Source organism: Trachemys scripta, chromosome 14 (assembly GCF_013100865.1).
Source record: "Trachemys scripta elegans isolate TJP31775 chromosome 14, CAS_Tse_1.0, whole genome shotgun sequence".
NCBI lineage: Eukaryota > Metazoa > Chordata > Testudines > Emydidae > Trachemys > Trachemys scripta.
Window position 1 is genome coordinate 8,226,974 of NC_048311.1, and position 27,822 is coordinate 8,254,795.

The following is a 27,822-nucleotide window of genomic DNA, read 5'->3' on the forward strand; positions in this document are numbered from 1 at the left end:
CGCTATTGTGGGGAACTTTCCTGGCTTATACACTACCCCGGTGAAGTGGGCTAGCAAAAGGATCGGAGTCCTCGCTCCCATTTCCTTTACCCAGAAGCCTGCCTGACCTCGAGAGCTCTCCCTCCACTTTCCCGTGTGGCAGAGTCCTCGTAACCCCAACAAGGCTGGGCCCAGGATTCCTGGGGGGGCTCAACCCCCAAACTTGTTGTGGTTACTTAGGGCAGGGGCTAGGGTGTCCCCACTCCGGGGTGCTCTCTCTGCACTGGATGCTTCCCTGACCCATTGATCATTACATATAGTTCAAAGCAAATACAATTTATTAAACAACAATCAATTAAAAAAAAATAAGGAAAAAATGGGAAAGTGTAAAGGAAAACACATCACCCCGCTCTGTGGCACAGGGACGTCACAACCAGCATCTCTGGAATGTCAGCAAAGTTCAGTCTGTTCCTCACAAGTCCCAGGCCCCTTCTCAGGCCCTGGCTGTGCTGCAGGGATGCTGCGGGTCAGACACTTGCTCTAGTGGTGGCCACACGCTCTCAGGCTCTAGGTGGCAGGACCCTTCTTCCCAGTATCATCTGCCCCGTCAGGGTTACGATCCCCCCTCCAAGTCTGGCCTGCAAGGCATGTTGGCTGGGGCGTCTCCCTGTGCTGGACCCACTGGCAAGGGTCCCCCTCACTCTCACCAGCTCCTCACTGCACCTGGCTCTGGACTGCTCCAGCCCCAGCTCCAGCTCTACTCTGTCTCAGCTCCAGCTCCACTCTGCCTCAGCACTGCTACTGCTGCTGCTGCTCTGCCTCCAGCTCCCTGGGCTGCTTCTCTGGCCCCTCCGGCTCTGGTTGCTGGAGCTCTCCTCCCAGCACAGGTCTGCTCTGTGGGCTGCTTCTGTGACTCTGCTCCACATACTGACCTGCTTCCTGAGCTGCTTTTCTGGCCCCTCTGGCTGGCACAGCTCTGCTCCCCAGCTCAGCTCAGGCTCCTGCTTTCTCCTTAGCTCAGAACCCGCTCTGTCTGACCCAGGCAATTCAGGGAGGACCGGACCCCCCCTGACTCCCTGATTAGCCTGCCCGCCCTGTCAATCAGGCTGACCTGGAGCATTGACCTCTCCCCATTGTTCCTCGGGACTGTCAATCTCAGGGTTCTGATTGCCCATCGACCCTTCCCCTTTCTTTTGGCACTGGGAGTTAACCAATCAAAACACCCCCACTGAGTTTTAGTAAGGGGACAGTCAGAGCCTTATTGGCATATTTTCCACAAAGGCCTCCTGGGCTGTAATGTCAACAACTGGCTCCATCCAGCTCAGCAAACAGCAAAAGTCAGTGACAGTAAGAGAAACACCCAGTTGCTGCTGCAGGCGGGGTGAGTCTCTGAACTCAGGAAAGTGAAACTAACCTAGTTTCATTGCTGGGAGGGAGCCATGGCTGCAGAGAACCCCATGGAAAGTCTCCAGGAAGAAGTGACTTATCCCATCTGTCTGGAGTATCTCACAGAACCTGTCACTCTGGAGTGTGGGGACAATTTCTGCCGAGCCTGTGTCACCCAGTGCTGGCAGGGATCAGATACAGACTTCTCCTGCCCTCAGTGCAGAGAAACTGTGCAACAGAGAAACCTTAAGCTGAACAGGCTGCTGGCAAATGTCCTAGAAATAGTCAAACAGCTGAATTTACACAAAGCAAAAGGAGCGGGAGGGGATGGTGTGTGTGGGGAACACCAGAAGCCTCTCAAACTGTTCTGTGAAGAAGATCAAACCCCCATCTGTGTGTTGTGTGACAGATCACAGGCTCACAGAGCTCACACTGTGGTTCTCATAGAGGAGGCTGCCCAGGAGTACAAGGTAGGAATCATTGCCTCATGTAAATCATTCTAACTGAATTTTCATTACAGGTTAATGTCATCATAACTTGCTGGTTTTATTTGATTGCTCCCTTCTACAGCTACTGATGTAACTGTGTCATTCACTGTATGAAAAACGATATAAAAGGAAATGTTTAGGGGAATGTGGAAAAAGGCAAAAATGAAGGCATTAAAGATAACTAGTGAGATAAGGGACCTTTCAACTCATCTGAAGCTGTTAAACAACCAGTGAGGTTTAAATCACAAGAGCTGCAGGCCAGTCTATGTGCGAGTGCTGCCTTCAGACTGGAGAAGGGGATGTTACAAGCTGTTGTTATTACTGATTTATATCACAATATTTATTTTTATTATTATTTTCATCCCAGTAGTCCCTACAGACCTCAAATGAGATCTGACCTCCATTGTGCTGGGCCCAGCACAAAACACAGCAAGGGACAATCACTGTTCTGAGCGGTTTACAATCTAACTAGACAAAACAGACAATGGGTGGGAGGGGAAACAGAGGCTGAGACAGGGGACATGACTTACCCAAACTCACCTGGCAGCTCAGTGACAGAGCTGGGAGTAAAACCTACATCTCCCAAGCCTCAGGCCAGGGCACTAACCACTAGTCCGTGCTGCCTCCCCAGCAGCACTATGTAGTGATGAAGTGTGGCCATTAGGTGGGAAAGGCTCCTTTGTAAGGGTCCCAGGCCTAGCAGGGAGATGGGGTTTCTCACTGGGATTCGGAATTCCTGTGTTTCTCCATGAGGGGTTAAACTCCGATGCCAGCCTGCACTAGACAAGGTCACTGAGCTAAACACTGTGTGGACCCCGAGCACCTTGAGGGCTTTAGACAGCGCAGGTCCATGCCAAATACCATTGGGATTAGACTGGATTGCAGCAAAACTAACTCCTTGGCAGTGCTGACCTGTGTCAGTCTGACCTGTTCTATTGTGTATGTGGGCAAGGACCAGCTAAAGTGGTTCCATTAGTCGCACAATGCAGCCTTTTCAAATATCCTACAATCCACTGTTTCTGGGCTCTATGGTAGGAACTAAGGGGTAGCTACCCAGAGGGCATTCCCACCAAAAGGGTTCAGGACAGCACTAAGGCAAAACTCAACCATTCCTTACACAAATCAGCACCTCTAAGGGGGTTTGCACTTGCCCTTAGACCAGTTTTGTCCAGTCAGCACCATCCCCAGGGGTTCAGGACTGAAGCTGAATGGGATTTGGGAATCCAGCCCATATTTCAGGCCCTGGTAGCTTCTGGGATTCATATCACTTTGTTAGTGAAAACTCAAAAAATAGGTTATTTCACATGGTGAAAGAAAAATCCAAGGATGTGACCCCAGTTTCATGCTGGTTTAATTCAGTGGAGAAACTGGGCCAAATAATTTCCCAAAGTACAAATATAAGCTACTCCCAGGATCTATTAAGGAGGTTTCATTCTTGGTATCTCTGATATCACAAACCTACTAGGTTCTCCAGTCATCAGTAGAGTGTTGTATTGTTTGTTTATTCATTTATATTTGTTTGGCGGGAAAAGATCACCCCACTCTCACCTGTAAAATCAAACCAACCAAAACATTTGTTTCTTCAGAAGAAAATTCAGACCCATTTGAAGACTCTGAGGAAAGAGAGAGAAAAGCTCCTGAGACTGAATGTGATTGTAAAGAATAGAATCCAGGAATATCTGGTAGGTTCCCATTGTTATTAATCTGCAGGGACATGATCTGAGAGGTCTCCATGGTCCTGGTGAATGTGAGCTTTTGTATGTTGTTCCATGATCATAGGATACCGTGTGTGGGTGGGTGTGCGCGCACACATTTCGACAGAGGACCTGAAAACTCTCCCTAGAGAAGGCCATCATCTTCCTCTTCAGAATCAAAGCTTTATTTCAATGAATAAATTAATTACTAGCCTTTGTGCCTTGGATGGAAAGCTTCCAAAGGTGAACTGAATGTGCCCAATTCAATGCTGTCTGTCTAAGCCTGCAGTTCTTTGTTGAATTATTTACGGTAATTGTTTGGCTCTTTTTTTTTCTCCCCATCATCTCTGTCAATGTAGTTCTCAATACAGTTGTTTGAACAACAAATCTTTTCATTCACTGGACATTTAAGGAAAAGTATTACTTTGGGGGATACCAAATACATTTTTTTCCTAAATTTTCAGTAAATCAAAGGCTGATTTGTTGTCATTTTGGGTCAATTAAATGTTTCATTTCAACAAAATCCAAATGCTTTTTTTGATTATATGCATTTTAAAAAATTATTTAATTGTATTAAAACCAAGGAGATTTCACTTTCTTCTGAAAATGTGGAAATGAAATGTTCTGATTTTTTCAGGTTTTTTAAATCAAAACATTTGGTGAAATTGGCATAATTCATGAATGTTTGTGTCACCAAATCTACATTTGACCTCAAAAATTTTTAGTGTGAAAAATGTTGCCCAGCTACAGTGCTGAGTCCTGCCTAATGCTGCCCTGAATCTGGATACTCAGAACACTGATAGCTCAATATCCTGACCTTGTCAGACAGAGAAATGACCCTTTAAGAGAGATTGGGGCCAAATGGGAAGGTGTTAGAAAATCCTCTGCCTAGTAACCACAGGATATAGTCAAATGTCAGAAATCTTAGAGATTGCAAATAAAGTCTCTCTCCTGCACACGCAGGACTCCAGACTCTCCATGTACCTGCCCTGCCTTTTTTTTTTTTTTTTATAGAAACAAACACAAACCAAGAGGCATAAGATTGTGTCTGAATTTCAGCAACTGCGGCAGTTCCTGGAGGAACAAGAGCGACTCCTGCTGGCCCAGCTAGAAAAGCTGGACAAGAAGGTTGTAAAGATACAGAATGAAAGTACCACCAAATGCTCTGAGGAGATTTCCCGTCTCAGTGAGCTGATTAGTGAGATGGAGGGGAAGTGTCAGAAGCCAGGGAGTGAATTCCTACAGGTGAGACTGAGTTACATATATCCCAGATCCCAATACTGGGACAGGACAGCTCTTGAATCATGGGTACTAGAGTCCAGCAATCAGAGACCTCAGTATTACTCGGTGAGTGCAGTGCAGAAATGTCAGTATTTATTGCTCTTTGAAGAGTTACAGATTCAGATGTAAGAGATGGAAAAGCCCCATTAGCACAGCTAATGGAATGGCTCTGAGGCCAGGGCAGGGTCTCCTTTTCCCATGTATACAAAATCCTATTCCTGGGATCCCCAGCATCTGCCACATAGGTCTAAGATTCTTTTTCTCGTTCTCTCCCCTCTAGGATGTCAGAAGCACCTTGAGCAGGTACTGCAGCTCCTTCTCACTTCCCTTCACACTTCACAATGCTGGGAAAGTGCTTGGAGACCATGTTAAAACCTCATCTTCGCAGGGCTCCACAGCAAAATGTGTGGGGCAGGTCACATTTTGGATACAAATCTCTCTGATGAATTTAATCCTGAGGTTCTCACCATTGTAGAGAAGAATCTGGCATTGTCCACCCTATGTAAAAGATTATTAACCTAAAATATTTCCTAGAGATGTCAGCTCCCTGGGGGACTGGCTGTCTCTGGATTATGGGGTGGAATCTGGGCCTTTCATCTCTAGGGCACTGGCAACAATCCCACCCAGGTCAGCAGTGATCAAGGGTCTTTCCTACCTGAAGGCCCCTGTGGAGACCTGTTATGTGCCGTGGGATAGGGTGGGGGGAGTTGGTGAGTCCATCTAGTTTCCACTTGACAGATGTCTACAATACTACGACTACCAGGCTGGATGCCAAGGAGCAAATTGGCCATGGAGATTCAACTCCCCTTTTAACCTTAAAGCTGGTGTCTCCAGGCCAGAGTTGGACAACATTCATAGGACTTTTGGGGAGAAGGTTGCACTGCCATGGCCTATCCTGCACCTGCTCTGTGGCTAGCAGAAGTAGAGGAATTTTAATGCCAGGCCCATTAGAGCAGCAGCTTTTACAAGCCAAAATTATAATGAGTTACTAAATTAAATATAACAAGAGATTGTTTTTCTCCAGGTGTGAGAAGGGGAAGTTCCAGCAGCCGGCAGAGATTTCTCTTGAACTGGAAAAAAGCCTGAGTGATTTCGCCCAGAAAACTATTGCTCTAATGGAGACGCTGAGGAAGGTCAAAGGTACTGAGATGAGATCAAGGAGAGGAAATCAGGATGAGTCTCTGAGCATGTGGGAAGAGATGGTCTCAGTCCAATGGTTCATAATTAGATTATGTAGCTATTTAATACATATTGGAAGGTAGACATATACTAGGAATTAATTTGTAAACATCTAGAGAATAATAGGGTTATAAGGAATAGTCAGCATGGATTTGTCAAGAATAAACTATGCCAAACCAACCTAATTTCCTTCTTTGACAGTATAGCTCAATTCTTTAGTAGTAACTGCTTATATTTCCTATTAATTCTAATTTAAAGAGCTGGGGGATTGCAGTAGGGTTCTAGTCCCAGAATCAGGCACAACAGAATTAAGGTTATTAAGTCTGGTTGGAAACCCCGGTGTGCACAATGGAGATGCTCACAGTGAGGGCAAAGCAAAGCTTTAACTACTTCTATAAGCACAATTAGTAAAGACAAAGACATCTATACCACATACAAAGACAGCAAAATACAGAGATAAGATGAAATCTTGTATGATTCCTCACACAAATGCTCATTTACTCACATACTCTCATGTTTGGGAATCTAGTGCTAAGGTTATAGGCCTCAAAGCCTCAGGCTAACTTACTTATGCCATATGCTAACTGCTTACGCCAATATCTTACAGGATACAGGCCTGTAGGTTCCTTGCATTACTGCAAAGTAAAAATAAAATGCTGAAGCTGGCTATCGGCTATAAGTCCCCCCTTTGATGGGGTGATTGCAAATGAACCCTATTACATATATTATAATGTAGATGGTTGATTACCTGAGGGGGAGGTTCTGGTGCCAGTCTCAGTCTCCTGTCACTGAGGTTAAGGGACCTGAGGGATTGATTCTGGCTGTGTAGTTATAAATGCAGCATATGGATGCTCCGATACCAGATATGTCCCTGTTGTAGGTCCCATGCTTACACTTTGGCTAGTTTTATCCTCTTTCATCCCCCTAGGTTGTTGTTGGGTTACTTGACCCTTTGTACTTAATCTCCTGATTTTACACTGCATGCATCCGAATACAATGAATATAATCCTATTGCAATGTCTTGAGTGATAACCCATCCTTTTAACTCAATTTTTGTTCGTAATGGTGCTGCTAGGACTTCCCACTCGATTAATACAGATGATGTAAAAGATTGGTCAGCCTCATGGACATTATTGGTAATTTGTATGAGGTGTGTGTCTTTCTGATCCACTAAATGTTTCAAGTGTAAATTCAGTGGAGGAATATAAACAAGAAATGTTGGTGTGCTTTGGACAATTAGGTCTTGATAGGTTGGGTCAGATATGATAATAGTGGTGCTTTCAAATGCAGGGACAGGAGAAATCACTATGTGTCTTATTAAGGTATGTTGTTTTGGGGTAAAACAGAAATTTGGCTCTGTGACCTGACACTCCAATTGATCACATAAATACTTTTGATGGCTGGTTACTACACAATACTGGCCATTTTCATCATAGATCACCCTCTCCATCCATGTCTTCCATTTGGTCAGTATGACCTGGCACAAAGATGTGATAGGTTCTATAGCTGATCCTCTCCCTGCAGTCCACACAGGACAGTATCCGCCTCAAACATATCCTATCTACAAATGCTGTGATGGCCCTTTTCTGAGCAACAGGCCATCTGTGGGATTTTCCATGTTTGGCTTTCTGTGTGATCGCCCACCAAAGGAGGAATGTTGATGTGTTCCTTATAGATGTTGTCTTTGAGATGTTGCCAGGATGGGCAGAGATGGTGTCCCAAACCTCTATTTGCCATAAGCTGGGAATGGGCGACAGGGGATGGATCACTTGATTGGCTGTTCTGTTCATTCTCTCTGGGGCACCTGGCACTGGCCACTGTCAGAAGACAGGATACTGGGCTAGATGGACCTTTGGTCTGACCCAGTATGGCTGCTCTTATGTTCTCTTATGTTCTTATGAAATGACTTAAGGAATGGACAACAGCCAATTGGCTGTACAAATCCTTATCTGGGTCAAGCACAGGCAAGGAGACTGTGAATGAGATGTATAAGGACTCTGCTATGGAACAATACTAGTTAAATAATGAGTGCCTTGACTGGTGTGTGGTGTCACAGATCCCATATGTCACATTGCTAAAGCTGGCTGTATGGGCTACAATAGTGTTACTGGTCCAGGGCTGGGGGAAAGCTTTAGATGTGTTGTATCATGCTTTTAGTCAGCTTTTTGATACAGTCCTACATTATGTTCTCATAAGCAAACTAGGGAAATGGGATCTAGATGAAATTACTATAAAATGGGTGCAAACCTGGTTTGAAATCCATAATCAAATAGTAGTTATCAGTGATTCACTGCCAAACTGTAAGGGTGCGTCTAGTGGGGTACCACAGAGATCAGAACTGGGTGTGGAACTAATCAATATTTTCATTAATTACTTGAATAATGGAGTAGAGAGTATGCTGGATTTAGGGATAAATGGTCATTTAGGGTTTGTCTACACTACACAGTTTTGTCAACCAATTTATGCCAACAGTCAAAAACTGGTATAATTACATTGCTAAGGCATGTTCACACAATGCTCCTTCTGTCAGCGGAGCATGTCCACACTTGATGCTGTAGCATTGACAGTGGAAGGAGTGCACTGTGGATAGCTATCCCACTGTGCTACTCGCCACTTTCTGCAGCCAGAAGTTGTGGGAAGGTGGAGTGGATCACAGTGCATCATGGGGGCAGGATCAACGTCCTATGACGTATTTTTTTCCTTCCCATCATTCCATGGGATTCCAGCTGTGTGTTGCTGCACTTTTTAATGGCCGCTGTTTACTGTGTGCCCGCCATCTCTGTCAGAAAAGATGGATCCTGCCCTGCTGTGTATTGTTGTGGTCACTTTTATGGACATATCGCAGATGGTCATGCAGTATATCATGAACTCCCAGTCTGAATAGGAATCAGAATTGCTTGACCTGCTGTGTGCCATGGAAGGAAACAACACCAGATTACTTTTGCATTCACGGAATAGCTGCGTACAGTGGACCATCACATTTGGGCTTGGGAAACAAACACAGAGTGGTGGGGTCGCATCATTATGCAGGTCTGGGATGATGAGCAGTGGCTGCAGAACTTTCAGATGTAGAAAGCCACCTTTCTGGAACTGTGTGTGGAGCTCACCCCAGTACTGCAGTGCAAGGACACCAAAATGAGAGTTGCCATCTTGGTGGAGAAGCGCATGGCGATTGCTGTGTGGAAGCTGGCAACTCCAGACTGCTACTGGTCAGTCGTGAATCAGTTTGGAGTCGGGAAGTCCACCACTGGGGCTGCATTAACGCAAGTGTGCAGGGCCATTAATTACATCCTGGTTTAAAGGACTGTGACTCTTGGCAATGCAAGTGAAATAGTGAATGGCTTTGCGGCAATGGGATTCCCTAACTGCGGTGGGGTGATAGATGGCACACATATTCCAATTTTGGCGCTGGACCATCTTGTGACAGAGTACATCAATAGAAAGGAGTATTGCACTTCTTTATGGTGTTGCAGACGCTTGTGGATCACCATGGGTATTTCACTGACATCAATGCGGGGTGGTCCGGGAAGGTGCGTGATACATGCATCTTCAGGAACACTGGCCTGTACAGAAATTTGCAATCAGTGGGGGATGTTGAAATGCCCATAGTGATCCTGGGAGACCCAGCGTTCCTCTAATTCCTATGGCTCATGAAGTCTTACATGGGAAACCTGGACAGCAGCAAGGAGCACTTCATTAATAGGCTGAGCAGGTGCAGAATGACTGTAGAATGTGCATTTGGTAAATTAAAAGTGCACTGGCCCTGCCTTTATGGCAGGTTAGACCTAAATGAGGAAAATATTCACATGATCATAGCAGCCTGCTGCGTGCTTCATAATATTTGCAAGGCTAAGGATGAAAAGTTTCCCCAGTGATGGAGCACAGAGGCAGATTGTCTGGTGACTGATTTTGAGCAACCAGATACCAGGGCTCTTAGAGGGGCACAACAGGGGGCTATTCGAATCCAGGAGGCTTTGAGACAACATTCTGACAATGAGCACCAGTAATATGTCTATCTATATAGCACTCTGCCATGCTTTGCTAACTTGCCACCTTGCATGAAAATAGCAATGATTCCTGATTTGGATTTTTACTCAGCAAATGATCAGATTGCCACTGCATATTACTACCAGCAGCAAACACCATGTCTAGGAAACAAATAAAGATTGGTTATCTTTCAAAGAGTTTGTTTTTATTAAATACCTATTAACAACACACACAAAAGGCTTTGTGGGAAGGGAGATAATAGCACATGGCAGTGTAGGCTCTCATAGCTGTGTGTACGTCCAGCTATCATTTTGGAAGCTATCCGAGGGGGTGGAACGAGTGGGGTACCAAGATGGGTTGGGAAGTTTGGGATGGCATGGAAAGCAGTTCTGTATCAGCTTCAAGGGGAGAGGGGGGCGGGATGAGCACTCATGGGTTCTGCCTGGAGCATGATTAGGGACTTCAGCATCTCTGTTTTCTCCTCCATCACGTTTATCATCCGCTCCTGGCCCTTTATAATGTGCTCCTCATTCTCCTTTCTGTCCTGCCTCTCTATTTTACATTTTTCCTTCTGGGTCTCTCTCCAGTCCCTGTGTTCTCTTTTTTCAGCCTTTGAGAATTGGAGCATCTCTTGGAACATGTCCTCCTTACTCCACCTTGGTTGCGTCCTTGTCTGGGGGAGGCACTCCGCTGGTGTGTAGGGGGTTCCCGTGAAGGCTGCATCTGCAGAAGCACAACAAACAATAAACAGAATCATGATTGTTAGTTCACACATAGCTTTGAATCATTATAGTAAAATACCTCTTTTTACATACAAATCACTTTCTCACTATCCCCAGGCAAGCACACATCTCAGTGAGCACCCTAATCATGGTGAGTTTGACCAGAGGAGGGGCTTCACACCGGGTCCCTACGCTGCTCGCCTGTGTGCTGCTTTGGTCCCTGCACAAGTGATTGCCAATTGGCATGGGAAAGTTTCCTACAATGGGGGAAGGAACAAAGCAGCTCTGCCAAGGAACCTTCGGCAGAGGATTGGCGAGTACCTCCAGGAAAATTCCTAGAGATCTCTGTGGAGGATTCCCATGAAATCTCGATGTGCATGAACACAGTTCTGCTGCATTGCTTAGCTGCACAAGGGAAAGTGGAGCACACGCAAAAACAGCTAGTCTTGTACATTTCTATCCTTTCACTCACTTCTAGAATTCTCAGAGAAAAGGACAGCTTTACCTCATATAACCGAGCAGTATCAACTCAAAAAGATCATTTACCAAAGCTCTCCTCTCCTGTATCATGCATGCCAGAGCCAGACTGCTGGGACGGGCTAGATCCCTCCAGAGTGGAAAAGAGGTCCTGACTCGCTGTGCCACTGGACGATCCTGCCGTGTGCTCCACATTGTCTTCCAATTCAAGCTCCTCGTCCACAACTTTGTCCTTGGGGTTGAGTCTACTGTCCACTGCCTGCAGCCTCACTAAAGTATCCACGAGGCTCTTGGAGGTGGAGATGGGGTCACTGCCAAGGATGGCAGCCAGCTCCTTATAGAAGCAGCAGATCTTCGGCGTAGCACCAGAGCAACGGTTTGCCTCCCTTGCTTTCTGGTACACCTGCCTCAGCTCCTTTATCTTCACTCAGCACTGATGACTGTCCTGTTCGTAACCCTTTTCTAGTAAGCTATGAGAAATCTGCCCATAGGTAATGAAGTTCCTACAGCTGGAGTGCAGCTGGGACTGCACAGCCTCCTCTCCCCACAGCATCAGCAGATCCAACAACTCCGGTGTACTCCAACTGGGAGAATGTTTGCTGCATGGAGCCACCATGGTCAGCTGGGAAGATGAGATGTGAGCTCTCTATGCCGAGGAAACAGGGAGTGGAATTTCAAAAATTCCCTGGCCTTTAAAGGGTGTGTACCTGGGTATTGGGCTGCTGACCAGATCATTCACGATGGGCATTTTGGGTAACCTCCTGGAGGCCATTTCTAGCAACATAACCAAGCACGGTGTCTACAATAACACTTTGTTGATATAACTTTGTTGCAAAAAGCCTCTCGTCGAGGTGGTTTTATTTTGTTGGCAAAGCAGGAGAGTTTTGTTGGCAGAAGGAACATTGCAGTGTGTACACCTCCACTGTTTTGTCAATGAAACCTGACTTTTGCCGATAAAACTATGTCGTGTAGACAAGGCTTTACACTAAAAATCACAATATATTCAGGTTGCTTCTAGTCCCAAGAGATCAGTCACTTACCCCAGATCAACAGATTAATGCTTTTTAGTCATTTGACAGCCCTATTTTAAATGTAACCATTTGTTTCCAATACTACTCGCTATGACTTGAATCTTGATTGTTTGTTAAATAAAAGTATATGGTGTTTGTTTTCAATATAAAAATAGCTAAGTTCCATGTGTCAAGCAGCACAGTGGCCAGAAGTGTAACTGCTAAACTAGATTCTTTAGAAGCAGCGAATCTGTGAACACTATGAGTGTCCAGTGAACCAGGGCATGGACGCTCCAGCAAGATGCTTGCAGGGTTTGAGGGTAGGAATGAGCCAATCACTATTGTGACGTGAGACAGCAGGGCCTGTGGAGCCCAGAGGGCAGTGCCTGTGTTGCCTATGGCCAATGGAGTTGGGAGCTGGCCCAAGGCAAGTACAGATATGGCTTCTCTTGGTAAGGCATGTGGCAGTGAAGTGCTCACAGCCCTGGGTACACCTGGGAAATATCACAAGAGGCTAGTGGCACAAGGGTGTAACTGTGCCAGGACCTCAGGACTTCTCTATCATGTGCCAAGCCTATACTGGCCTCTGTAAGCATTGATTAGGGAGATCAAAAACTGTCCCCTTCTATCCCTTTGCCAGAGCAGGCATGAGTCTGGCCCATTGAGCCAAACCTCATCCAGCCTTAATTTCCAAATCTATGCAATATTTTTGTTGTTGTTTGTATTTCAGACAATGGACAACAAGGGCCACATTGTTCTGAGCTCTATACCAATGCTGAGCATAATGGTCACGCTAAAGTTTTTGCAGGATCTGGGTCTAGGTCATGACAAAATGCAATAGGAGAATGAGACAAACCAACCAAGGGTTGGAGGGGGATGATGAGAGAACAGTAAACATCTCTTAAAGATTGTACCTCCTAGGATGGTTCAGAGACTTAATGGATATTGATTCCATTGCTGTGAGATGGCTGAATGAAAGAGAAAATGGAAGGTTTCAGACTTGTTTGTATTAAAGAACTATATGTGTCTCTGTCTCTCTCTGTCTGTTTCTCTGCCACAATTAAAACACAGTCATGTGAGTTAAGAGTGGGGATGTTGTTATAAATATGACAACATAAAATCTCATTGATTTTATCTTTTCCCCCGTAGACATTCTGCCAGTTGAACTGGAGGGAAAAAAAGAGAATACTCTAGGATCGCACAGACAGGGTGAGATTTCAAGGTGGAAATTATTTTTCAGTTATGAGAAAATTCCCATGAAAATGTTTTCTTGAACTTGTAGTTAAAGTTACCAACCAAACCAATGCTGACCATGACACAACCAGCCCTAAAAATAAAAACATTACTAAGATGCTCCCAAGTTGAAGTCAGACAAACAATCCAACAGCAACCTTAACTCTGAGTTCATGCCCACCCCAATGAACAGAAACATTTTCACTGACTATCATCCAAACACCCTTAATTCTGACCCTGGGATTTTCATAGATATCCATACACATTATATATATTAAATTTATAGGAATGAGTAGACAGGCCACTCACCTCAGAGATGATCTCTGGCTCTAATACTCTGCTTTCCTCTCTCCCCAGTGAATGTGACGCTGGATCCAGACACGGCTCATCCTGAACTCCTCCTCTCTGAGGGTCAGAAAAGTGTCAGATGGGGAGACAAATGGCACAGACTGCCCAACAATCCCAAGAGATTTGATACCCTGGAGTGCGTGCTGGGCTGTGAGGGATTCACATCTGGGAGATACTACTGGGAGGTGGAAGTGGGAGGTGAAATAATCTGGGCTGTGGGGGTTGCCAGAGAGTCTGTGAGGAGGAAGGGATTGATCTGCTTTAACCCTGAGTGGGGGATCTGGGCTGTGGCGCAGTGGTGGGGTGAGTTCCAGGCTCTCACCTCCCCTAAAACCCCTCTGCCCCTGAGCTGGGTCCCCAGGAGGATCCGGGTTTGTCTGGACTATGAACAGGGGCTGGTGACATTTCTGGATGCTGATAATGATGCCCCAATCTTCACTTTCCCACCAGCTTCCTTCAGTGGGGAGAGAATCCACCCCTGGCTTTGGGTTCAGAGTGAACAATCACAGCTCAGACTGTGTCCCTGACACTTGGGGAAAACATCCCCTCTAAGGACCCTGAAATCAACCTCTCTAGCCTCAGACACCCTAATCTCTATGATCCTGGAGAACTCTTGTCTTCCTGAAAACCTTCTACGATACAATCAGTTTGTATGACCCATAAGGCTTGATGGGGCCTCTGAATTGTTAAACTATAAAGACCAAGGTGCTACTGAAATGGAGAAACCAACCACATTGCTCCAAGAATTGTGCAGCCTGTTTGTCACTGGCCTGTGTGATCCTTGAGGAGTGTAGCTGATTGTAGGGGTCAGAGACTGCCAGATAGGAGAATGAAAGTGAAAGGAAGTGACAAGGAGAGACATGAGCCAGAGTGACAGACAGGCTGGGAATGCTACTGAACATGATGGTGTCATTCATTACGTAATCCATCTATTTAATTCACTGGTCCATGAAAAGTGTAGCCATTTTAATGCATTGAAAAAGTGATTTCTGCAAATTTTGCACTTTTTCTCTGTTCTGACCTTACATAATCACTCCCTAAGTGATTGAAGCCCTCATTTTTTTTGTAAACTGAACATTTTAAATAAATATAAAGTTTTTTTCTGCTTGGTGTTTTCCACTCTTTTGAGGGAGCAAGGAGGTGCAGAGGATTTGATTCACCACTGACCAAAACACAAATTAGGACTAAGGGGGGATACACTTTAAGGTGGAAGTTGAGTGGTTTAATTAAGGGGCTGTAGAGCTACCATCCTCCACAAAATGACCTACTTATGAACTTTGAAGTATATTGAAACCCATGTGGATATGTATCTTCCTTCTAAAAATGGTACTCTTTAAAAGAGTCTGAAATACAGCTTGTGAGGCTATTTTGGGGTTATTTGGTCAAGGGGTTCCCAAGATATATCCCCAAATACTCTGCTTTTATCATTTTCAGATTTTTATAACATTTTGTTTTAGAATTAGGTATAGCAGATTTAGATTAAATCTCAGGAAAAACTTGCTAACTGTAAGAACAGTAGGACAATGGAACAGACACCTAGGGAGGTTGTGGAAGCTTCTTCACTGGAGGTTTTCAAAAGGAGGCTGGATAGCCATCTGTCTTGCATGGTTTAGACACATGAAATTCTGCATCTTGGCAGGCGGTTAGAGTGGATGACCCTTGTGGTCCCTCCTAATTCTCTGATCTGATTCTCTGAAACAAATCTAGGCTTCTGATCATCCAAAAATGGGTCCCATTGGACTGCCCCCAAGATCAGCTTTTCAATGGCATGAAAGACCAGTTTAGGAATATCTCACAATGTAGTGAGCTGCCAAAGTTTTAGTACCTCTGTGAGCAAATGTTTCTTCAGAAACTCCTTTGTCAAGAACACCCATGGCACCGTGCACTGACTTGATGATTTGAGGGAATAACCAGTGTTCTCTGATTTCAAGGACAAGGAGTTCATTCCTCTGCTCAGGTGATTTGCATGCTGTGCATATTAGCGCTCTCAGCTTGCCTTTCTGCTTGGTGTACAGGTGGCACAGATGATAGTGAGCCACCCCATAGGACAGCTGTGAGGGGAATCTAAGTCTCTGCTGCTCTGGCTCCCTGGGGTATTTCACAGTTATAGAGCCTGAACCTAGTCCAGCCTGTACCCTAATTCCCTACCACACTCTTGGAGTGAAGACCTATTGTCTAATACCTCATCTTGAGAATGGGGACCCAGTGTCTGACTACCTAGACTCTCTGGGTGCAGTGGTGACACCTCAGCCTCCCTTGTGCTTAAACACGCCCTTTCCCAGAACGCCACCCAATAGGTTTGAGGCTCCTGGGTTACAGTTTAACTCTCAGGGGCACACCGTAGTGGTGTTCCTGCAATAGATCAGGATTCCTGTGTCACCCAGTGGTGCCCTGCTCTCATTCTGGGCTGTACAGTGCATACAGAGAAAGGCCAACAAATACTTTATTTATTTAATGACTATGGGTAGTCAGCTTAGAAAGATGAATTCCAACAGAGGAGCAACAAGTTCAGAGGTGCAGGCATCTTACAAAGAAATCAACAACAGCTAGGAAATGTTACACTGGACAATGCTTTCCTACCACAATACTCTGGGCAGCCTCCTCTATGGGAACTGTAGTGTGAGCTCTGTGTCCTTGGTTCTGTCACACATCTCACAGCTGGGATCTGATTCTTCTCACAGAGCAGTTTGAAATCTCGCCCTTGTCTCACACACTCTCCCTTCTGGCTCTTCTTGCTTTTGTAAATGTGAGTTCTTCTCTCAGGGCTCCTATTACTCCGGGCTCTGCCTGCATCTGGTAGCAGGGGGCATGGCCAGATAAAGGGCATGGCCCAGATGCCACACTGTGCCAGCTCCTGGTGCTGGTTTGGCCAGAAGTTCCTTTGCCCAGCAGTGTCATTGCAATGAGAATGGAAGAAATCTGGTTCTGGGGTCCCAGGATGAGGTTTCCTGGCCAGGCTGGGGTCTCTGCACTGGGACAGTCTCCTGGGGAGCAGTGGGAATATTATGCCTTAATATTCACTTCTCCCAGCTGCAGCCAGAGCTCTGGGGTCCCCAGCAGCAGCTGCCTGGGGCTCCCCACAGTGACCCAGAGTCACTGCAGTGAGTTAGGTTGTCCATATTTTCCCAAAGGGAAAATGGGACACCGCATGGGGCTGGTCCAAGCCCCCAAGCCGCCTGCACACATAGGACCATCCAAGGCCCCCCTTTACACCCTGTGCACAAGGCCAGACCAAGGCCCCCTGCCACTCACCCGCACAGGGCTGGCCTGGTCCCAGCTGCTCTGCCAAGCCCTCCCTCTGGTGCAGGGCTGGCATTACTGCTCATCCCCCCTCCCACCCACATGTTTCTCTGTGCCCTGCTAGGGGTCGCACCCCACTTTTTTGTAGCAAAACTGTGCATTTGTCCCGTTTGCTCTTGCCAACTGAGTGTCAGATGGGAAAAGCAAACAGGACAAATGCACAGTTTTGCTAAAAAAGTTGGGACGGCCAGGACAGGGCCTAAAAAGGGGACTGTCCCAGCCTAATGGAGACATACGGTCACCCTACAGTGAATATAATATGATCGCTTCCTCGTGGTTACACGGGAGACCTTACAGCAGCGAGCTGCAGTGGTAAAACTCTGCAGCTGTAAGGCCTGTAGTGTAGATGTAGCCTTAGTGATAAAGCCACTTACAAACTGCTGCTGCCTCCAGATAACCTGGGATCCTGGGCGGAGCAGCTGCTGCTCCTCAGTGGTGGGGTCTGCTGGGGAGAATCTAGCTTCATTATAGCGCCCTCTGCACCAAGTCAAGGGGGGCTTCCTCTGGTGGCTTGAACCAGCGGCCTAGGACAGTGGTTCTCAACCTTTCCAGAATACTGTACCTCTTTCAGGAGTCTGGTTTGTCTTGGGTACCCAAGTTTCAAACTAGCTTACAAAACTCCTAGCTTAAAAAATCAGACATAAAAAGACGAGTGTCACAGCATGCTATTGCTGAAAAATTGCTTAATTTCTCATTTTTATCACATAATTATAAAAGAAACCACAATCCCAGGTTGAGAAACACTGGTCTAGTATGTAGGGCTGTATAAACAAGTATGTATGAAATGTTAGTTTATACTGACTTTGCTAGTGCTTTTTATGTAGATTGTTGTAAAACTATGCAAATATCTAGATGAGTTGACATACCCCTGGAAGACCTCTGCATACCCCAAGGGGACACGTACCCTGGTTGAGAACCACTGCCCTAGGGCAGCCCCAGACTCTGCCAACATCACCTCCTGAGCTGGAGACTCCAGGTGAGGAGAGACCTGGGGGAAAATTCTGGGGATGGGCATGAAAGTCATTCTGCACAAACGGCCCCGATAGGCACAAGCCAGGTTTACACTGCAAAGTTTCATTGACGTAGGTTGCTCTGTGTCGAGCAATGTTTGTTTGTGTCTACACTACAATCTGTCCGGGGCTGACACACACACCCTGCCATGGCGATGCAGTTAAACCACCTCCCAGAATGGCACAGAGCTATTGTTGACCTACTTAGGTCGACAGTGTGAGTGTAGACATTGTATGACCTGCATGAACCCCAACAGTTCTCCAGCCACTGCCCCACAGTGCCCCAGTCCCCACAATAGTTACTGGTCTACTCACAAACGTCAACTCCCCTGCTCAGGGGTCCCAGAAACCAGAAGCCCGGCTCCACCTTGAAAAGTCCCCATGTTTTTGAAATGCCCTTTCCTGGTTGCCCACCCTGGCCAGCTCAACTAGGCTTACCTCTGTTGTTTGCATCCAATCGACCGAGACATGATCATGACAGTGGGGCAGGTCAGATCTGAGTAAGTGGCATTGTGACCTGGTGAACAGGTTTGCAGCACCACTCTCTCATATTTAGCCTGGCCACCCACTCTAATCATGATGGAAGGGCAGCTGGGCCCAACCTGAGTGGTGCTGTGACCCCTTGTGCCACTTTGCAACAGCTGGAGTGTGGAGTAGAGGCACGCTTCACAGCACTCCAGGCCTCCCTCCCACCAGGGCAGGACCTACCTCCCCATTGCCCCCCTGCTGCATGGATGCAATGAAATAACACAAAATTCCCCCCAGGCCACAACCCCCACCCCCACATAAAACTGTAAAAATAAAGAAAATGTCCAGGGATTATATCTGTAAGTATTTGAAATTCTGTGTTATATTAATGATGATTGTTAACTGTTTTCATTGATAAGTTTGGCTGAGGCAGGAGGAGGGGGGAACTGCACCTTTGAGAGGCTCAGGCAGTTGAAGCTTGTTGTTATGGGATGCAGAGGTTTGTGTCAGGCCATGCTGATCAGCCAGAGCTCAGACACTGATTGGAGCAGCGCTCCGCCAGCCTCCCTTGCTCCCAGGGGCATCTACACAGCAGCTGTGAGGTGTGGTTCCCAGCATGGGCAGACGTACATGTTGTAGCTCTGCTCCAGATAGCTCACTAAGAGTAGCAGTGGGGTTGTGGTGCATGGGCAGTAGCTCAGGCTAGCTGCCCATGTCCCATCCTGCTGGACCACCTAGGAACATATGCAGGCGGTTAGTCTGAGCTGCTGTGGCCACACTGCTATTTTTAGGCACTAGCTGGAGCAGAGCTAGCATGTGTATGTCTACCTGAGCTGGGAATGACACCTCCCAGTGGCTGCTGTGTAGACGGACTGAGAGTGAGTATTAAACACCACACCATTCCCCAGGGATGGGGGACACCCAAGGTCAAGTCCCTGATCTAAATCAGGCTGAGGAGGGCTTTAAACCTGGATCTCCCACATTTCAGGTGAGTGATCTCACCACTGGGCTATGGGAGACAAATGGAGGAAAGTGGTTCCTCCTCCTCCTCTGACCATGGTAGCCCTTCTTTTCCTTCACGTTTTAATACAGGCCGTTACAATGCCCAGAAACTAAACAAAACAGGTTGTTCAACCTGAGATGAATCTTTTTCAATTTGCCAAAAATTCGGAACAGCTTCATTTTTGGTTCAACCACGACCAATTTTAAAAAAAACATTTTGGAATTGCCAAAGGACCAAAAACGCCATTCTCCTCCCAGCTCCAATGCTGAGAGGGACCCCAGCGTGTGCAGCTTTCCCTGAGATGGCAGAGTGTTTTCTTGCAGATTATATTCCCATCTCCTTTGCTATTTATTAATTATTACTATTTGATTTGATTCTGTTATATTGATAGAGTGTGTTAATGCCCATTGCTGATTTGACCCCTTAGGCAGATCTTGTTTCTGACTCAGGGGCTCAGAACTGTCAGACAGGAAACAGGTGTTGTTCAGCAGTTGTGCCCAGGAGACTCACAACCAGGGGTGTCAGGTATTGATCAGGCTGTATTAGATTCAATCACATATTCATTAGGATTGTCCTGCACTCCAGGAGGTCTGACACTGGGTGATAGTTAGTTAGAATTGAAGCGTCCAGGGTGTGTTTGCTCAGTGTTGGTCGGACTATTGCATGTTTGAAAGAGGGAAGGAAGATTCCTTCTCAGACTGAAGCCTTGGCTGTTTAGGTGAGGGGTGGCTCCCCCCGCTGCTGTTTGCAGCAGGGCAGGGACACAGAAGATAAAACATTGGGCAGCCTGCCCCAGCAACATTGTGAATTCTGTGGCAGACACGCTGAATTCCATAGCATCGCAAGTCCACCGAGCTGTGAGGAATGGAGATATTCCCATTTCCTAGTGGTATCATTTCAGGCTGTGTGCAGACTCAGGCAGGTGTCACTGCATCACTTACACTCTGTTCCTTTTCAAGGTTATCTCTGCAACCACAAGGGCTAGAAACAGGGTGCAAAACTGTGCTGGGCCTCTGCGACTTGCAGCACGAACTGACAGCTCTGGGGGAGGACGGCAAAGGTTACTTGACACCACTTTTGTATCCTTGGGATTTCAGGCTGCTCTGGGAGCAGGAGGGGAGCAGAGCATCCCCAGTGTAATTTAAGGTAGCCAGTGGAACTACCCAAAGTCACAGGAGCCCAGTGTGGGCCACCTATGGGAGACCATACTGTGAAAAATGCCCACATTGCTAACAGTATAGACCTACTCCCTCTACCTGCAGCACATTCCCTCCCAGCCCCACTAGCCCCCAGCTGTACTCCCAGCACATCCCTTATGGTGGGGCTTCCAAAAGGCCCTTTGACGCAGAGCCTACTGCTGTGTTGCACAGAGTCTATATGGGGGAAATTCTTCCCCAACAAAATACAGATTTTAACAGCCCCTGTACAGTGCCACAGTGGGCTGGGCCAAGAGCTCAGATTCTGGATGCCGGTGGTATGGCTGGGGTGAATTTGCTGGCTGTGGAATCATGGGATTCATCAGGCCCTGGCCTTGCTGCCTTTCTGCAGAATGTCACTGTGAGTTTGGAATGTGAAACTATTTGACGGTTTACCAAAGAATTGTGGTGACCAAGTCAGGACACACAGATCCAGCAGATGACTTTTGGAATGGCTTCCCTCCGTATCTGAAAGAGGACACAATTGTGTGTAACTTTCTCTGTTTGTATTTGGTTCTGTTTGCCCTGTGTGTGTGTGTGCACTTGGAATCTATGCACGGGGTGAGAGGAGAGTCCATGGATAGAAAAAGTTTCTAAAAACAAAATTTCTGTGTTTTTAATTAATTGATTGCTTCAGGTATGGTAATAATGCTAAATACTTATGAGTGAAGCATTTTGGAGCTCTGATGTGTTAGGGGAAATATTTATTTGTATGAATTTCTCCTCACCTCTTTATAATTCTTCACAAACCACTCAGACCGGTTCTCTGGGCTGTGAGTCAGACATCAACAATGGCTTGTTGGTTACAGTCAGGATCCTTTAAGCAGGTATCTGAAGAGATCTGCAGCTTTCTGATTCATAGCCTACAGTGTAAATACCTCCAACTGACCTGAAATGCTCAGAGGAGTCGCCTCTTTGCTTTGGGTTTTCTAGCAGTTGGAAAAGAGTTTTTACTTCCTGTCCCTGTATTGGGACCCACAGGCAGGAACCCCCGACCCATACCGAAGCAGGTTGCTGCATTCTGCCCTAACGAGGTCTATCTTCACAGTAAAGTTAATTTGGGCTGCTCCCTGAGGTAAAGGGACACAACTCACGCCACCTTCTTCTGCTGACTGACTCTATCGCACGCTTTGCTAGAGTAACAGCACCCACTAGCCTGCATGCAGGACCAGGGGACCCCCATTCCCTGTTCTTAATGTGATAGCTGCAATTCCAGCACAGTCCTCAGTACACCACAACTTCCTCAGCTTTGGAAAAGTCACCAAGTTGAAAAGGAAAAAAAGGAAAAAGTGATGGGAAAAACTGAGCCCTGGAAATTATTAATTGTATTGCACTGTGTTGTATTGTTACCCAGTAATTCTCTGGAGAGTTAAAATCCACACTGTGCACAGTGCCCTGAGGCTTAGAGACCCTGAGCGTTGGCTCAGGTTCTGCTGCTCGCTTTCCCGTGGGCAAAGGGGAATTCAGCAGATGCCTGGGGCATGCAGGGAATGCAGATCAGAGGTGGGAAAGGAGGCCCTGATTCTGGTGGCTCTAACCAGTAAATACCATGAGAAAACTTCAGATGATGCAGCATGTGGCAGCCCATCTTCTACCTAACACTGGGGATGTGACCCCATCACCCTGCCATTCCCACACCCTGCCTAACTCCCACTGAGCCTCACTGCAGGGGCTGGATCCACAAACGAACTGGGCCCCAATTCTCAGAACCCCCTTTTCTCCCCATGCACCCGACTTGCCGCAGCAGCTCGGACCACTGAATTGGGGACAGGGCCTGCTCAATGACAGGTATCCAGCTCTGGAACCCCCTTCCTCCCCCAACCCACACAACGGCCTTGGAGAATGTGCACAGACCTAACCACTGTCAGAGCAAACTGCCTGGCCCAGCTCTGCACAGCAGCTCCCCACAGCAACTCTTGAAGGAAAGGGCAGGCCATGTGCACTAGTGGATAGGACACAGGTGTCCTGGGCTCTATTCCCAACCCTGGCTCTGACGGGTGCTGTGACTTTGGGCAAGTCACTGTCCCTCCATCTGCTCCCATATGGAAATTGGGGCTACAGTACCTAGCATAGTGGGGGGCTGGTCTGAGCTGGGGCCTATGGGCGCTACTGTAATACAGTAATAATGGAGGTAAGGCAGAGGGAGGGGGAGGTTAGTGCTCACACTTCTCAGCATGCGATGGGACAAGGGGATAATCCTGGTCCTCAGACTGAGCGATTGCTTTGTAACGTCAGTCGAGCTACTGCGGTGATGGGCACTGGGTTCTGTAACTAGACAGACACAGGAGGTGTGTGCAGGGATAGCCAGACGCATGAGAGATGTGATGCCCACATACACAGTTGTTCCCTGTACAGTGTCCACACCAAGAGCAGCTGGAGTGACTGGCTGGAGCTGAGAAGAGGCCAAGCTGCAGGAACTGGCTGACATGAGGATGGCCTATGGCTCCTCGTCGCAATGACTATTACCAACTCACCCCGCAGCAGGAGGCAGTTGGCAGAAGGGAAATGTCCGGTTGCTGTTAGGGCAGCACTTTTATGGGAACAAGGAAGTGAAATTAAACCTGTCATTCCTGGTTCACACAGGGGCAAACAGGAGAATCAGGTCAAGTGAAGGTGAGGAAGCTGCCAATTGGCCTGTGTCATCTGACAAGTCTGCACAGCAGCTGCCCCATGCAGAGTGGGGGTGGGGGGAGGACACACCCTGACAGGGCCGGGCTATTGTGATTGGGGGCGGTTCTCTCCCCAGGCCCAGTGGAAGGTGGTGCCTGTGGGTGGAGAGGACACAGGGCTGCTCACTCCAGAGCGGCACTGAGCTTGAGGGAAGCACAGGGGGCCTGGCAGCTCCCAGGGACAGACAGAGCTGGGGAGACATTGAGTCCAGAGACAGACGGTAAGGACTGACTGGTCCCACTCCCACCATCTCTTCATTTGGGCCCTGGGGCATCTTCACAAAGGGACTGCATACCTCTCCTCCTGTTCCCCATCACATCACTCATGGAACCAGGCAGACTTGGGAGCTGGGAACCTCCCTCCCCACTTCATTCCCCTGCTGCCCTTTTAAGTCTCCATCTCGCCTTCTCCCTCCTTCCCCCCTCCTCTCCCCTCAGACTGGAGACTCCGTCCCTAGCCCAGTCCCAGGGTGTTCGCTCTCCCAGACCCGGATTGGCTCCTGCAGGCACTCTGGGGAGCAGAGCCTGTGGGGGTCAGGGACGGCAGCAGCTCTGGGACTTGCAGACCCCCACCCGGGAGCAGAGGTGGGGTGAGGAGGGACCGTTTGTGCAGAGTCACTTTCCTGGGTGCTCCAGTTCAGGAAGGTCAGGCAGTGATCCAGGGATCTGCCTGTGCCTGAAACACCAGGAGCAGGAACAGCAAACCCTGTACCACACATGTCAAATGGAGAGTGATAGATGTTGTAGGAGCAGCAGTGATCTGTATACTCTGTATGACTATGCTCTGTATAACCTGTAGGTTCAAAAGGTCTGTTACACTTTCCTCCCCTTTATGTCTCCTCTTCCTCTTTGAATACCTGTGAAGTGGCTTTTCCCCTCCCCCTCCCTCCTGGAATACTTGTGGGATGAATGGGCTGGTTGAGCAACTGGAAGATCAGAAGAGCTCCCAGGTAAACAAGGTGTCTGGGACTCTGATTAGGCAGCAATCACATGCCCAATGCATGGAGGTGGAGTGTGACCAAACAGACACTGACTCGCAGGCCATGAGGAGCAGGTCCTTAAAAGGGGAAAGGACCATGTGCTCAGCAGTGCACTCGCAAGATTGTACCTCCCAGGAAGGTCCTTCGCCTGGACTGCCTGGCCAGTGGTTTGCCACATTGCATTCCATCATGCCTTGGGAAGACTTACCTTCATTGCACCGTTCATCACTGCGCTGTGAGACACTTACCTTGAAGGATCCTGACATCTCCAGTGCCGTGCCTGTCCTAGGAGCGTTAGTATGCAAGTGTGACCCCCCCCCCCCCCCCGGCTTCTTTTGAGCTTAGCTATCAGTATAATAAATGTGCTGCTTTCTGCCAAACTCTTCTGGGTCATTAGTCCTCCCTAAGCTTACTATTTTGGGTAACATTACACACATGTCACGGAGCAGGGGCAGGAAAACACACAGGACTTGTGTAAATCAGGAGTTACCCACTGGAGTCACTGGGGCTGATTCCCCAGATTGCAGAAGTGGCAGTCCAGGATTCTCTCCCTTGTTCCCAGGAGCCAGTGAAGGGGGATGCAGCCCCATGCACTCAAAGAATGGGGTTGGGGTTAGTACCAGCCCAAGGAGGGACAGATGCTCTCAGATAGCACTGGGTTCAGCAGATCCCTATTAGGGATCAGGCTAGATATACGTGACACCCAGACCAGTTATGAATTTTTGTGGAAGTTGGTTTTCCTGGGACTGGCCCATTGTGAGTAAACCTGAGTAGATTCAGACTCACCAGTCTGAGTCTGCTCCAAAATCTGTGCTTGGATCCATGGCCAGTGAAACCCAGTATGGAAGGAGGCTGCCAGTGGCTCCCAGAGGAGGGCAGGGACTGGGGTCAGTGGTGTAACTTCAGTTTAAGAATCCCTTCCTTGGAGCTGACAATCTTGCTGACTCCACCCCTTATCTAATCTTCTGTTTCTGGTTTCCTCCACTGGGTGACAGCACCCTACCGATAAGGTTGAGACAAGCTTATGTTTAACAGCTGGTCTTTTAAGTGCTATATAATCTAAATGCTGCTGTGGATTGTCTTGAAAACTTCTGTGCCTTCGGCAGGTCTGGGCTAGTGTTCATGGTTCAAATGTAAAGTTATCTGAATAAGGGCTTCCCAAGAGGCAGGGCCCCATCCCCTCAAACAAGTGACAGTAACATTTTCTGGTTATAAAATATTTGCACAAACCTGGGGCTCAGCCTATTGCTCTGATTCTACCCAAACTGATCTCAGCTGCTGAGGGTTGATCTCAGCTAATGCCTGGCACCCAGTGCCCCTTTGGGGAAGCAATACTGTAAAAGTTAATAACTGTTAAAGTTAGCTCCAGCTAGTAACTGTCTCAAGCCTGGGTGTTGGTGCTGCAGAGACATGTGCTGCAGGGCTGCTGCTCTGTCATAGGAGAGTGTGTAGAAGCACAGCTGGTGTTAGTCACTGGGTAGCTCAAGGCTGCAGGGATCAGAGAAGAGCAATTATCTAGAGCCTGTAACTTGGAGTCCTTTCCTTAGCGAAGTACTGAGGTTGCCTGTCTGCTGTGCACTATTACCCTGTCTGCCTCGGGAAATGGGCTTCTGTTGGAAACTTTGTCTGAAGGGCAGAGCTTTTTCTTTAAGAGCCGATATTTCAAAGTTCTCTAAAATCCACATGCATCCTTTAAATATTGCTGTGACATATGAGGGCCAGAGGTAGAGTTAGTGGTGCAAGTTGTGGTCATTTGGTGAAGGCATTGCTCAGATATAGCTCTCCCTCAGCAGTAAAGAGCTGATTGTCACAAAGTGCTCTAAAATCCATATATATATATATCCAATAACCTACAGAAGGTCAATAAAGTTTTCTCACCTGTTCTCTCCATCTCACCCCATTTCACTTTCCCACATACTCTGTGACACCCCCCACCCCCATTCCCTCACCTCACCTCATTCTGTGCATGTAAAGAGCTGAACCAAGCAGTAAGGGGACCGGCCATTAACAAGACACAGACAGCCATGGCCTCAGCAGCTCCCCTAGGGAAAGCATTAGAAGAAGCCACTTGTTTCATCCGCCTGGAGTATCTGACAGAGCCGGTGACCATAGACTGTGGGCACCACTTCTGCCGAGACTGCATCACCCAGTACAGTGAGCAAAGGGAGCCTGAATCAGGCACAAAGGTGATGGGCAGTGAGTTCTATGGACCCGTAGTGCCTGGGCACCAGGAATATTCCTGGCCTGGCTCCAGCAATGTTTGAGGCTGGGTCTCTCCCTCAGCCCCGCCTTCTGCCCCCAGGTGCTCCCCCCCCAGGCGATTTAAAACAGCCCAGGGCCCCCACCCACCACCGGCAGCACAGCGGGGTTAAAGCCAGGGAATGCACAGAAGAAGAATCTTTGTGAGAGACATGAGGAGAAGCTCCAACTCTTCTGTGAGGAGGATGGAGAAGCCATCTGTGTGGTTTGCAGGACATCCTGGGCTCACTGACCTCACACAGTAGTCTCCATAGAGGAGGCTGCCCAGGATTACAAGGTGAGAATCACTGCTGCTCTTGGTGAAGGAACCCCTTAAAGGTTCCATTGTGTTTCTCCCCAGAGCCAGCTGCTGGCGGCTGAGTGGGAACTCACATGGCTTAAGGGAGGTGGATCCAGGTGCTGCCAGACTGGGCAGTGAAGGGTCCATCTGCCTCCCCCACCCCCTGCCAGACAGGTAGTGAAGAGTGGAGCCAGCCGTGTCCATCTCTGTGCCAGGCTGGGCATCCAGTGCCAGGTGACCACAGCCACCTAGGGAACCTGAGTGGGGGCAAACCAGGACTTGTACCCTTCCCTCTTCAGTGTGTGGGTGAAGCCCGAGGGGTTGGCTCAGACAGTGGGTTTGGGGCTTGTTGGCACCTTTGCAACATCAGAAAGGTGGCACCATGGATTCTGCATTACATGGCAGTCTCCCAGGGAGACACAGGCATGTCCCAGTGCAGCTTTCCCCAGCCTAGGCAGGATATGTGTATGGCTTGTGGAGATCCATGAAGTTGTCTGAGGAGGGGTCAAATGGAGGGGAAGTGGAGCCTGTGGGGAGCAGGCAAAGGAGGGGGATCCAGTCAGTGTGGGACATAAGTAGCTTTGGCCCTGAGGTGAGTGACTTCCCCCAAACAAGGATTACCTGAGAGCTGAGGCAATGGGAGAAGGGACATAGAGACATGTTATGTTTGGACTAGCAGAGAAGGCAATAGACAGACACAGTGAGCTGACAGATAGACAGTTTCTGCTGTGGTGGCTTTATTGTTCAGCTGCAAATCTGAAACTAACATGAAAGCGAGGCTTTGCACTGGAAAGGGTGGAGTGCTCGAACATTTAAAGGAACAGTCCATCACATTCGCCCACCCTGCTTTAAAAATTTTTCCAAACACATATA

General features: G+C 47.8%; 1 protein-coding gene across 3 annotated transcripts; it reads left to right on the top strand.

Moving 5' to 3' along the window:
* Nucleotides 1-1,366: 1,366 nt before the first annotated feature.
* LOC117887156 (zinc finger protein RFP-like) lies at nt 1,367-14,890 on the top strand. Of its 3 annotated transcripts, none has more exons than XM_034789462.1 (7): nt 1,367-1,835; nt 3,440-3,535; nt 4,562-4,792; nt 5,109-5,239; nt 5,853-5,968; nt 13,353-13,412; nt 13,794-14,890. In XM_034789462.1, the coding sequence occupies exons 1-7, from the start codon at nt 1,419-1,421 to the stop codon at nt 14,309-14,311; spliced, it is 1,569 nt and encodes a 522-aa protein (XP_034645353.1). In that variant the 5' UTR covers nt 1,367-1,418; the 3' UTR covers nt 14,312-14,890. The 3 variants fall into 3 exon arrangements, with proteins under 3 accessions (XP_034645353.1, XP_034645355.1, XP_034645354.1); XM_034789464.1 differs by having other exon boundaries at nt 5,109-5,131; XM_034789463.1 differs by having other exon boundaries at nt 4,607-4,792.
* Nucleotides 14,891-27,822: the final 12,932 nt, after the last annotated feature.

Excerpts from the sequence above, each read along its gene's own strand:
- LOC117887156 (XM_034789462.1), top strand. The coding sequence starts at position 1,419 with ATGGCTGCAGAGAACCCCATGGAAAGTCTCCAGGAAGAAGTGACTTAT. Across the intron at positions 5,240-5,852 it reads TCCACAGCAAAATGTGTGGG|GTGTGAGAAGGGGAAGTTCC; the intron begins GCAGGTCACATT and ends GTTTTTCTCCAG. Across the intron at positions 5,969-13,352 it reads GACGCTGAGGAAGGTCAAAG|ACATTCTGCCAGTTGAACTG; the intron begins GTACTGAGATGA and ends TTTCCCCCGTAG.